The 12,388-nt window shown below is 52.0% G+C and overlaps 2 protein-coding genes across 2 annotated transcripts in view; one reads left to right on the top strand and one right to left on the bottom strand.

Annotated features, from left to right (window-relative positions):
- Positions 1-3,402: 3,402 nt before the first annotated feature.
- Positions 3,403-12,388, top strand: part of MICU1 (mitochondrial calcium uptake 1) — a 263,538-nt gene continuing 254,552 nt past the window's right edge. The window contains exon 1 of the mRNA XM_069753326.1: positions 3,403-3,586. The gene's annotated coding sequence lies outside the window, so the exon portion shown is untranslated. The remainder of the gene's footprint in view (positions 3,587-12,388) is intronic.
- On the bottom strand, positions 3,574-10,892 carry LOC138666808 (mucin-1-like). Its single transcript, XM_069754982.1, has 4 exons — positions 10,828-10,892; positions 9,460-9,539; positions 4,934-6,379; positions 3,574-4,772 (listed from the first exon to the last, which is right to left on the bottom strand). The coding sequence occupies exons 1-4, from the start codon at positions 10,890-10,892 to the stop codon at positions 3,574-3,576; spliced, it is 2,790 nt and encodes a 929-aa protein (XP_069611083.1).

The raw sequence follows: 12,388 nt of genomic DNA, 5'->3' as shown, positions 1-12,388 counted from the left end.
TGCGGCCAGCACAAAAACCTACAAAAAGACCACGCAGAGGGCGCAAAAAGACCCTCCGCACCGACTCACGGTGCGGAGGCGCTCCCTCTGCGTCCCAGAGCTTCCAGCAAGCAAGACAACAATAAAAATAGCAAGCTGGACAGAAAAATAGCAAACCAAAGAAATACAAGCTGGAACTTAGCTTCTGCTGGGAAGACAGGTCACAAGAACGATCCAGGAGCGAACTAGACCAATACTGGAACATTGACAGGTGGCATGGAGCAAAGATCTAAGTGGAGTTAAATAGAGCAGCAAGCTAACGAATTAACCTCGTCACATGTGGAAGGACACTCAGAAACACCCACCAGAGGAAGTCCATGGACAGAACCAGCCGAAGTACCATTCATGACCACAGGAGGGAGCCCGACAACAGAATTCACAACAATTACCCCACTTGCTACCACTACAGGACAAATGGGAAGAGCCAGGCAAAGTGCCGGAAAAGGCGCATCTAATAGATGCGCCTTTTCTCGGCTGACGCAGGCTGCTGTTTTCAGGCTGTGGAGGCCTATATCAATAACCACATACTAACCTGAGAATAGTAGCCACCAGCTGTGAGCTTTAGCAAGGCTGGTTGTCAAATATGGGGGGACCCCACACCGTTTTTTAAATTATTTATTTAAATAATTAAAAAACAGCATGGGGACCCCTCTATTCTTGATAACCAACCTTAACAGAAGTTGACAGATGGGGGTTGCAGCCCCCAGCCGTGAGTTTTGTCTGGTTGGTTAAATAAAATAGGGTGAAACCCACATCTGTTTTTTCATTCATTTATTTCTGGCAGCTGTGGAATAACCCTATCATCTTCACCTACTGTCACTGTTATTAGCAGCAGCAGGTGTCGGATGATGGGGGTAACAGTCCCAAAAGCCCCCACCTGCTGTCGTACAGACTTTAATATAACGCTCATCATTCTTCTCTGCTTGCCGGCAGAGCAGGGGAGAATGATGAGATCCGGCTTCAGCACCTGCCTCCATTGAACAGCGTTTACTGTAGTGCTTCATCCCTGGCGGCCGTCCGTGTGGTACTGATGGCGTACACGGGTGGCAAACGGTTGCCACACATGTGCCACACGTAGTACACACACGGACACACATATCTCCGGTACCGTTTTTTCTGGTACCGGAAATAAACGGACATGTGAAACCAGCCTTAGTAATAGTCCTGGGATGACATTTTCCGTAGTCTGCACTGTTCTAAGATGCCGTCCCATTATTGCCTTAGAAGGGGTTGTCCAGGTTTTTCACAAACTTCTACAGTTACGCTATGTGACTGCAGACTTGTGAATCCTCACATAGCACATAATGCGCGCTATGAGTATTCTCCTGTGCCAGCATGCACGATGTGTTTCTGTAATCAGATGGCACTCACACATACAGGTGCTTCTCACAAAATTAGAAAAAAATCATCAAAAAGTTAAATTAATTTCAGTTCTTCAATACAAAACGTGAATCTCATTTATTATATAGGGTAATTACAGAGTGATCTACGGTACTTCAAGTGTTTATTTCTCTTAATGTTGATTATGGCTTAGGCTGCTTTCACACATCAGGTTTTCGCCGTCAGGCTAAATCCGGCCAATTTAGGAAAAAATGGATGTCGCAAATTGTGAAAAGCTGATGCGATGGATCCATTTTTTTGCCTGATCCGACTAGCTGATATCCGGAGAGATAAAAAAAATTGGAGCATGTTCAGTTTCAAAACACAGAATCCGTCGCCGGATTCCGTCAGTTAACGAATCCGGCGCCATAGGCTTCCATTATAGCAAAAGCGCATGGCGCTAGATCTGTCGCTGTCCGTTTTTTTAGATGGACACAAAAAACGTTCCTCTGTGCATTCTCTCCTGCTGCCGGACTGACAATTTTTGATGGATCCGGCGAAAAACGGATGAAACGTGGGGCCATCGGTTGCAATCTGGCGCTACTACAAGTCTATGAGGAAAAAAAAATCTGGCGGCAACTTTTGAAGGATCCGTTGTTTTTCAAAATTCACTGGAATGTGCCTGACGGCAAAAACCTGATGTGTGAAAGCAGCCTTACAGCCAATGAAAACCCAAAAGTCATTATCTCAGTAAATTAGAACTAGCTATTGAACCCGTTCTACGCCCGGGTGGCGAGCATTTATATTGGTATATGGTCTCCATCCTGGTATGTGCTGCTTCATCCTGCGTCCCCATCCTGTCATGTGCTGCACCCATCCTGCGCCCCCATCATGTCATGTGCTGCACCCATCCTGCGTCCCCATCCTGTCATGTGCTGCACCCATCCTGCGCCCCCATCCTGTCATGTGCTGCACCCATCCTGCGTCCCCATCCTGGTATGTGCTGCACCCATCCTGTCATGTGCTGCACCCATCCTGCGTCCCCATCCTGTCATGTGCTGCACCCATCCTGCGTCCCCATCCTGTCATGTGCTGCACCCATCCGGGGGCCTGAGCAGGCGGGGACACCGGCGCGCTGTGGGGGTCAGGTGCCGATATCGCCGCCAGCTCAGGCCCCCCAGCACTTACTATATTCACCTGTCCTCCATTCCACCACTGGGCGCCGCCATCTTCCCGGTCTCCTGGCTGTGACTGTTCAGTCAGAGGGCGGCGCCGGCGCGCATTAAGCGCGTCATCGCGCCCTCTGAACTGAAGGTCACAGGCCGAAGACCGGGAAGATGGCGGCGCTCAGCGGTGGAACAGAGGACAGGTGAATATGGCCGATACTCACCCTCCTGGCGGTCCCTGCTTCTCTGTTGGAGATCGCGGTGTGCGTTCAGTGTGAACGCATACCGCGATCTCTCGGGAGCGTCACTCTGTGAGGCCCAGACTGCGCCGGCGCTTGCGCAGTCTATAAAGGCTTCGGACAGAGTGACGCTCCCAGCGTTATATTATAGATACTTTATAACATCAGCTTGAAAAATGATTTCAAAATCCGAAATGTAAAAAATGATTTCAAAATCCGAAATGTAAAAAATGATTTCAAAATCCGAAATGTTGGTCTACAGAAATGTATGTTCAGTAAATGCACTCAGGACTTGGTCACGCGTGAATCTAGTCTGTGAAGGATAACCTGGATTTCCCAGTGACGCCTCAGGATGTGATTTCTGGACGTCGTTCACACTCTCAGTACAGACTATGCCATCACCTGACACAAACTCTGCCTGACGCCTGTGAACTCGTCAGGGCTGGAAGTGCTGACTGCAGAATACACGTCAGTGACAAGAGAGGCAGCTGGTCTATGTGCCCCTCTCCATGCAGAGCCCGCCACATCTCATCTCATTATTACCCAGCGCACAGCACACAACACTTATGGCAGACGCTTCCCTTTTGTTCGTTTTCAATAAAGTTTTGTCTGACTGTGCGTGAAGCATTGTGGGAGCTGTAGTCCGTTTCTCTTCCTGTCTGTCTGTGCTTGGGCTGCGCTGTGTTACACACGGTGTCTCCGGCTGCTGTGGGGGTAAAGCTGATTGTTTGCGTAGTACCCGGAGCCATATTCGTGCTACACAGGAAGCAGGAACAGCATCCAGAGGGGGCGCCACTGGTCAGCGACAGCTACACAGGCCAGGTGGGTAGTAAGGAGCAGTGACAGCTCTCGTGTGCACTGCTGGACGGAGGTGGCGCTGTGTGGGCAGGTGCTGGACGGAGGTGGCGCTGTGTGGCCAGGTGCTGGACGGAGGTGGCGCTGTGTGGCCAGGTGCTGGACGGAGGTGGCGCTGTGTGGCCAGGTGCTGGACGGAGGTGGCGCTGTGTGGCCAGGTGCTGGACTGAGGGGGCGCTGTGTGGCCAGGTGCTGGACGGAGGTGGCGCTGTGTGGGCAGGTGCTGGACGGAGGGGGCGCTGTGTGGCCAGGTGCTGGACGGAGGGGGCGCTGTGTGGCCAGGTGCTGGACGGAGGGGGCGCTGTGTGGCCAGGTGCTGGACTGAGGGGGCGCTGTGTGGCCAGGTGCTGGACGGAGGTGGCGCTGTGTGGCCAGGTGCTGGACGGAGGTGGCGCTGTGTGGCCAGGTGCTGGACGGAGGGGGCGCTGTGTGGCCAGGTGCTGGACGGAGGTGGCGCTGTGTGGCCAGGTGCTGGACGGAGGGGGCGCTGTGTGGCCAGGTGCTGGACGGAGGTGGCGCTGTGTGGCCAGGTGCTGGACGGAGGTGGCGCTGTGTGGCCAGGTGCTGGACTGAGGGGGCGCTGTGTGGCCAGGTGCTGGACGGAGGTGGCGCTGTGTGGCCAGGTGCTGGACGGAGGGGGCGCTGTGTGGCCAGGTGCTGGACTGAGGGGGCGCTGTGTGGCCAGGTGCTGGACGGAGGTGGCGCTGTGTGGCCAGGTGCTGGACGGAGGTGGCGCTGTGTGGCCAGGTGCTGGACGGAGGGGGCGCTGTGTGGCCAGGTGCTGGACGGAGGTGGCGCTGTGTGGCCAGGTGCTGGACGGAGGGGGCGCTGTGTGGGCAGGTGCTGGACGGAGGGGGCGCTGTGTCGCCAGGTGCTGGACTGAGAGGGCGCTGTGTGGCCAGGTGCTGGACGGAGGGGGCGCTGTGTGGGCAGGTGCTGGACGGAGGGGGCGCTGTGTGGCCAGGTGCTGGACTGAGGGGGCGCTGTGTGGCCAGGTGCTGGACGGAGGGGGCGCTGTGTGGCCAGGTGCTGGACTGAGGGGGCGCTGTGTGGCCAGGTGCTGGACGGAGGTGGCGCTGTGTGGCCAGGTGCTGGACTGAGGGGGCGCTGTGTGGGCAGGTGCTGGACGGAGGGGGCGCTGTGTGGGCAGGTGCTGGACGGAGGGGGCGCTGTGTGGGCAGGTGCTGGACGGAGGGGGCGCTGTGTGGGCAGGTGCTGGACGGAGGGGGCGCTGTGTGGGCAGGTGCTGGACGGAGGGGGCGCTGTGTGGCCAGGTGCTGGACTGAGGGGGCGCTGTGTGGGCAGGTGCTGGACGGAGGTGGCGCTGTGTGGGCAGGTGCTGGACGGAGGGGGCGCTGTGTGGGCAGGTGCTGGACGGAGGGGGCGCTGTGTGGGCAGCTGCTTGACGGAGGTGGCGCTGTGTGGGCAGCTGCTTGACGGAGGTGGCGCTGTGTGGCCAGGTGCTGGACTGAGGGGGCGGTGTGTGGGCAGGTGCTGGACGGAGGTGGCGCTGTGTGGCCAGGTGCTGGACGGAGGTGGCGCTGTGTGGCCAGGTGCTGGACGGAGGTGGCGCTGTGTGGCCAGGTGCTGGACGGAGGGGGCGCTGTGTGGCCAGGTGCTTGACGGAGGGGGCGCTGTGTGGGCAGCTGCTTGACGGAGGTGGCGCTGTGTGGCCAGGTGCTGGACGGAGGTGGCGCTGTGTGGCCAGGTGCTGGACGGAGGTGGCGCTGTGTGGGCAGGTGCTGGACGGAGGGGGCGCTGTGTGGGCAGGTGCTGGACGGAGGGGGCGCTGTGTGGCCAGGTGCTGGACGGAGGGGGCGCTGTGTGGGCAGGTGCTGGACGGAGGGGGCGCTGTGTGGGCAGGTGCTGGACGGAGGGGGCGCTGTGTGGGCAGGTGCTGGACGGAGGGGGCGCTGTGTGGGCAGGTGCTGGACGGAGGGGGCGCTGTGTGGGCAGGTGCTGGACGGAGGGGGCGCTGTGTGGGCAGGTGCTGGACGGAGGTGGCGCTGTGTGGCCAGGTGCTGGACGGAGGGGGCGCTGTGTGGCCAGGTGCTGGACGGAGGGGGCGCTGTGTGGGCAGCTGCTTGACGGAGGTGGCGCTGTGTGGCCAGGTGCTGGACGGAGGTGGCGCTGTGTGGCCAGGTGCTGGACGGAGGTGGCGCTGTGTGGGCAGGTGCTGGACGGAGGGGGCGCTGTGTGGCCAGGTGCTGGACGGAGGGGGCGCTGTGTGGCCAGGTGCTGGACGGAGGGGGCGCTGTGTGGCCAGGTGCTGGACGGAGGGGGCGCTGTGTGGGCAGGTGCTGGACGGAGGGGGCGCTGTGTGGGCAGGTGCTGGACGGAGGGGGCGCTGTGTGGCCAGGTGCTGGACGGAGGGGGCGCTGTGTGGCCAGGTGCTGGACGGAGGGGGGCGCTGTGTGGCCAGGTGCTGGACGGAGGGGGCGCTGTGTGGCCAGGTGCTGGACGGAGGGGGCGCTGTGTGGCCAGGTGCTGGACGGAGGGGGCGCTGTGTGGCCAGGTGCTGGACGGAGGGGGCGCTGTGTGGCCAGGTGCTGGACGGAGGGGGCGCTGTGTGGCCAGGTGCTGGACGGAGGGGGCGCTGTGTGGCCAGGTGCTGGACGGAGGGGGCGCTGTGTGGCCAGGTGCTGGACGGAGGGGGCGCTGTGTGGCCAGGTGCTGGACGGAGAGGGCGCTGTGTGGCCAGGTGCTGGACGGAGGGGGCGCTGTGTGGGCAGCTGCTGGACACATTTCTGACAACGTATACTGTAGTGAGAAGTTGTCAGGGTACAGGAATCATTGGTAACTTCCTGAGTTTTTTTTTTTCAGTCTTCTGCAAGCTCTCAAATCTGTGGACCCCATTTTGGTCTGGTGGGTGTCCGTTGCGGCACAAGTTGGTAACCAGAGGTGCTGGAGCAGCAGAGAATATAGATGTAGGCAGACATATGCTCGCTTTTCGCTTTTGAAGTCTGGGACATTTTTCTGACCTGCAGCATGACCTAAGTTTCTTTTTTTTCTTTTTCCTTTGGCATTAATGTCTCACAATTTTTGGTATTTGTGATAAGTCTGAAAAAAAAAAGTTACAAAAATGAGTTTGAAAAAAAAAATCCTCTGCTAAAGCAGCCATTAACCTCCAGACGGTGTGGTTATTAACAAAACTGCAGACATTTGTTAGCTGATAATGGACTGGTTTTCAGCCACATGGCAGATATTGCGCTTGAGCTAAAGGTTTATGGGACGATCTTAGAGATGATCCTGGTCGCCTGCCCTTATAATGCGTCATCGCTATTCGACCAGTGGGGGTCTGACACACAGCATCAGCTGGCCGTAACCAGTACAATGGAGCTGAGCGCCGCCGCTCCATCACCGCCGGGTTCTGCAGATCGGCTCCTGTTTATTTGACTAGTAGTGGACGACGCCTCCCTACATGATGGGCGATGCAGAGGCCGTGGTCACCTGATGGAAATTGGCTGTGATTGACAGTCACCCTCCAGGACTAAAGGTACCGTCACACTAAGCGACGCTGCAGCGATACCGACAACGATGTGGATCGCTGCAGCGTCGCTGTTTGGTCGCTGGAGAGCTGTCACACAGACCGCTCTCCAGCGACCAACGATCCCGAAGTCCCCGGGTAACCAGGGTAAACATCGGGTTACTAAGCGCAGGGCCGCGCTTAGTAACCCGATGTTTACCCTGGTTACCGTTGTAAATGTAAAAAAACAAACACTACATACTTACATTCCCGGTGTCTGGTCATGTCCTTCGCCTTCAGCTTCCCGCACTGACTGAGCGCCGGCCGTAAAGTACAGCGGTGACGTCACCGCTGTGCTGTGCTTTACGGCTGGCCGGCGCTCACCAGTCAGTGCGGGAAGCTGAAGGCGAAGGACATGACCAGACACCGGGAATGTAAGTATGTAGTGTTTGTTTTTTTACATTTACAACGGTAACCAGGGTAAACATCGGGTTACTAAGCGCGGCCCTGCGCTTAGTAACCCGATATTTATCCTGGTTACCAGTGAAGACATCGCTGAATCGGCGATTTAGCGATGTCAGCGGGATATCCAGCGACGAAATAAAGTGCTGGACTTTCCCCAGCGACCAACGATCTCCCAGCAGGGGACTGATCGTTGGTCGCTGTCACACATAACGATTTTGTTAATGATATCGTTGCTACGTCACAAAAAGCAACGATATCGTTATGTGTGACGGTACCTTAATGGTGGGAGTGAAAGAAATCTCCATTCCCATCTGTTCATCCCATTCTACATATAAACATGTGATATAATATGATTTAGCAGAAATGATGATCGTGAAGAAATGTTAAACATAATTAAATGAATTTTTATAATTGAAGCGTCTCTCAAAAAATAGGAAATAATCCCCTGTCCATAAAATAGGCAATAACTCACTGATTCTTAGGACTCTCTCTGATCCCGAGAATGGAACTCTGGGACCTGACTGGAGAACCCTTCTTGAAGAAAGAGGAGATGCATATTCAAAAGTATCAGGCATAACGTCATGTTTTGGTAATGGCTCTTTAACGCGTAACTGTTATAATTTTTATTTTATAAATCAATATTACACATGAAAATATGCAACTTTGTAATGTATTATCAGAGAAATCTGCTTCTTTCTCTGTTAAAATTGATCGGTCATTATCAAAATTCTCAATTTTGAGGTAAAATCTGTAGTCTGTGCAGATAGACTTTCCCACTGATGAGATTCTATGTAGAATAGAAGTAGATCTCCTCTCCCTTCAAGAGGTTCTCCAATCATCAGGTCCCAGACTTCCATTCTCGGGATCACCGGAAGTCCCGAGAAGCCGGGTTCACACTGCGTTGGCACATACGGTAACGGGCTGCTGTAACGCAAGTGCCGACGTTTACATCACGCTAGCGCAGATAGAGCATCTGCTAGCTCTATCTGTGCTAGCAGTGACTGACCCGGAAATGCTACAGCCCGCGTCTCAGGGTCCGTCACTCAATGATGGCAGAATTGTATTTTTCATTCATTCTGCTTCTAAGATCTCACTCTAAATGAAAGGTGTCTTATTCCATAAAAGATTAAAAACCTAGAACAGCCTCTGTGTAGTAACGTTCCCCACGTCGGATAGTTCATAGATGAAGCTGTGATTGCTAGAATAACGGACCAGGGTTTGGTACCTGGTCCGCGTTACCTCCATGAATGTCCTGCATGGTTTAATGATATTCTAATAGACACTTTTGGGTTTTAAGCTATAATCCTTGTTATGTGTTGGACACAATTTACATTTTACTTTACAGTATATTGGGTAGAACCCAGACTGTTAACAAGTACAACTGTCGCTGAAGTCAAAGGGAAAACGTTATTTGATTAGTTTTTGCTATTCTCTATTTTGCACTTCTTCAGAGCCGAGGATGTGAAAAATCTCATGGGATCAAAAAAGCTTCATCTAAAACAAGACACTTTGTGGCAAATTTTAAAGCTGTTGTCTCATCTTATTTAATGAATAAAAGAAAATGCAAAGCATTGAATTTGACCTCTTTTTTTAAAGGGAACCTGATAGGACATTGGTGCACCTCAAACCACGGGCAGCATAAATCAGAGGCTGGCTGCTGTATGTTTAGGTGGCATTCTCACATCCGTGTGTCATGGTCCGAGTGATGCACACACTATCCGCTGGTCTCCTGACCTGAACTTGACAGCCTCATATATGTCAATAATAAGTAAGGGTACGTTCCCATAATAAGTTTTACTAGTGTTCTAGACGCAGTGTATTATCGCTGCGTCTAAAATGCTGCATTCAGTACAATTACAGTGGATCGGATTAATAGAAATCTCGTGCACACTGTGCTGCATAAACTCACCTGTGCTGCTTGTTTCCAATCTTCCATATCCTTTTCTCTTGCGGGAACGCCCCCATAGACTTGCATTAGATGCGGAAAATCTGCAGATTAAATAAAAAAAAATAAAAATAAAAAAAAAAGCACATGCGTTATAAGTGTGTTTATGCAGGTGTGTTTAGCCTGGTTTAGCTTAATAAGTAATTTTTAAAACTAACATATGGTTCCTCTATTTTTGATAAACAGCCAAGGTAAAGCAGACAGCTGCGTGCTTATATTATCAGGGTGGGAATGTCCCTGGTTCTTCGACCCTTCGCAGCCTCAAAATACCAGCCCGCAGCCACCCCAGAATTGGTGAATCACATGAGATATGTAAATTCTGGCGATTTGCCGGGTCTTCCTGATTTCCCTGGTATGATGGCAATCGGGGTAATGGCAGATGGGGTTGGACTACTGCGGAGCTTTGTGGGAACATTTTTACAAATAATTTGGTGAACAAGGGACTGACTCCTGTCCCTACATTATGCTGCTCTCAGATTCCATATAAAATAAACCTACTGACAGATTCCCTTTAAGCAGTCGAAATTTTGGCATATTGACTCCATAGTCGTGCTGATGAGATGCCATCTCTAATAAGCTCAGTACCTGGCAGATTATACATGCCGGGGTCTGTCTGACTAGCCTCCATGTTCAGCTATGTCCCTCGTGACTATCAAACTGGTTTTCCCTCAAACGCTGCATCCTCTCAGAACTAATACATGGCTGAAATTATACAGCCAGTATCTGATAAAGATTGTTTGTGGCTCGGGCAGCATGTATCAGCTGTCACATTCCCTTAAAGGGAACCTGTCACCTGAATTTGGCGGGACCGGTTTTTTGTGATATGGGCGGAGTTTTCGGGTGTTTGAGATTGCCTTGCACAGGTGTGTACTACGGAAGACAAAGAATGAACTTCAATCCAATATTGCGGCCAGCATGCAGCCAGCGGGTAAGGAAAGGGTGAATCAAACAACCGAAAACTCCGCCCATATGACAAAAAACGATCCCGCCAAATTCAGGTGACAGGTTCCCTTTAAGGTGTTTATATTAACAGCAATGTCCTGAGTGCATACACAGGGGTGTAACTACAACAGGTGCAGAGGTTGCAATCGCACCCGGGCCCTGGAAATTAAAGGGCCCTAAAAGTCCCTTTTGGCCTATAGAAAAAGACTATTGCTATTAAAGATTTAAATTATTTGGGGGCCCCGTTGGAGCTTTCGCATCGGGCCCATGAGTTTCAAGTTACGCCACTGTGTATACATGTGTTTGTGTATATACCGTATATATATTTTTACTCCTTCTACATAACTGCTGCTCTCTTTGGAGATCCTGAAGCTTATCTGCATGTGTTACCTGTTCCCCGTTGGCTTTTTGCATTTCTTAACCGCTATTACAGCGATGACTTTGGGATATTGCATCCTCAAGCGTGTCTTGTTGAGCTTGCTGTGAAAAGCAGTTCTCATTAAAATGCTGACATCTCACTATTATAAACTGTCCTAGACCATAGTGCGCATAGGTGCCAGCAGCAAAGCAAATTATCTCTGCTGTATGAAGTCTTACTGATAGCTCCAATTCCCACCCTTCACAGAGCCACTCCACTTAACTTATCCATTAGGGAAATCCCTCAAAACCTCCATTAACCTTTACAGCAAGAACAACCTTTTCAAGAATATGTCTTACCTGCTGTGCATGACAATATCTCAGGCTGTCTAAGTGAGGAATCGCTATTCTCAAATGTTTCCATGCATTTTTTTTTTTAAAGACTATATTCTCTTTTCCCATAATTTGTAGGACTGTATAGGGCTGCGTTAAAGAACGTTAGGAAGCAACATAGCAAATTCACGCTGAAGAAGAACTCCAGCAATGATGAGAAAACGCTGGACACCAGACCTCTGATATCCCTCCCCCACTAGTGATAAGGCAAGCACAAAAGCACTTTGGGTCCAATTCATCAAGGTGTTTTCGGTAGAATTCTGGTGTAAAACGCCTTTTAATGTGGCAGCGTTTTTGTGGAAATTGGAGATGCACAATCATTTTGTGACTTTTGGCATTTTTACTCCAGTTTAGCAAAAGTGTACAGAGCTTAGTTGGGGTGTGGTGAAGCCTGCCTGGAAAGTTCATATACATTTATGATAAATTTCCGGCTTACACTTGTTAGTGCCGCTTTCCGCACAGACGGCACAGTTCTGACCATGCAATGACTGACGCTTGATGGAGGAACATGTGACCAGACCTGTCCAATCAGCCTCCAATTATAAATCAGCTTTCCTAAGTACAGTGTTTTTCAATTGGAGGAGATCTGGTCACATGCAGTAATTTTGAGAATAGGAGTCTTTGGCTACTTTCACAATAGCGTCGGAATCTCCCCGTCGCAATGCGTTGGGCAGAGATTCCGACGCTAGCGTTTAACGCACTGCACAACGGAGGCAGCGGATGCATTTCTCCGGCGCATCCGCTGCCCCATTGTGAGGTGCGGGCGGAGTTCCGCGCATGCTCGGTCGGAAAAAGAGGTCCGTCAGGAGCAGAAAACGTTACATGTAGCGTTTTTTGCTCCCGACGGTCCGCCAAAGCACGACACATCCGTCGCATGACGGATGCGACGTGTGGCAATCTGTCGCAATGCGTCGTCAATACAAGTCTATAGGGAAAAAACGCATCCTGCAAGCACTTTTGCAGGATGCGTTTTTTCTGCAAAACGACGCATTGTGACGGATTGCAGAAAACGCTAGTGTGAAAGTAGCCTTTGAGGTAGAAGGACAACGGTTCACAAAGGAGAACATGTATTACACTGATGGCCGGCACCTAGGATGCTGTGACGTAATCTTACATAGATGGACAGCTGTTATGGGGAGACTCTTATGATACTTTGAAAGGGTTTGTCTGTGGCAGAATCACACTTAGTAGTCATCCAGCC

This window comes from Ranitomeya imitator, chromosome 2 (genome assembly GCF_032444005.1).
Source record: "Ranitomeya imitator isolate aRanImi1 chromosome 2, aRanImi1.pri, whole genome shotgun sequence".
Taxonomy (NCBI): Eukaryota; Metazoa; Chordata; class Amphibia; order Anura; family Dendrobatidae; genus Ranitomeya; species Ranitomeya imitator.
Note: the sequence above shows the minus strand (reverse complement) of the source record. Positions and strands in the feature narration are given on the sequence as shown.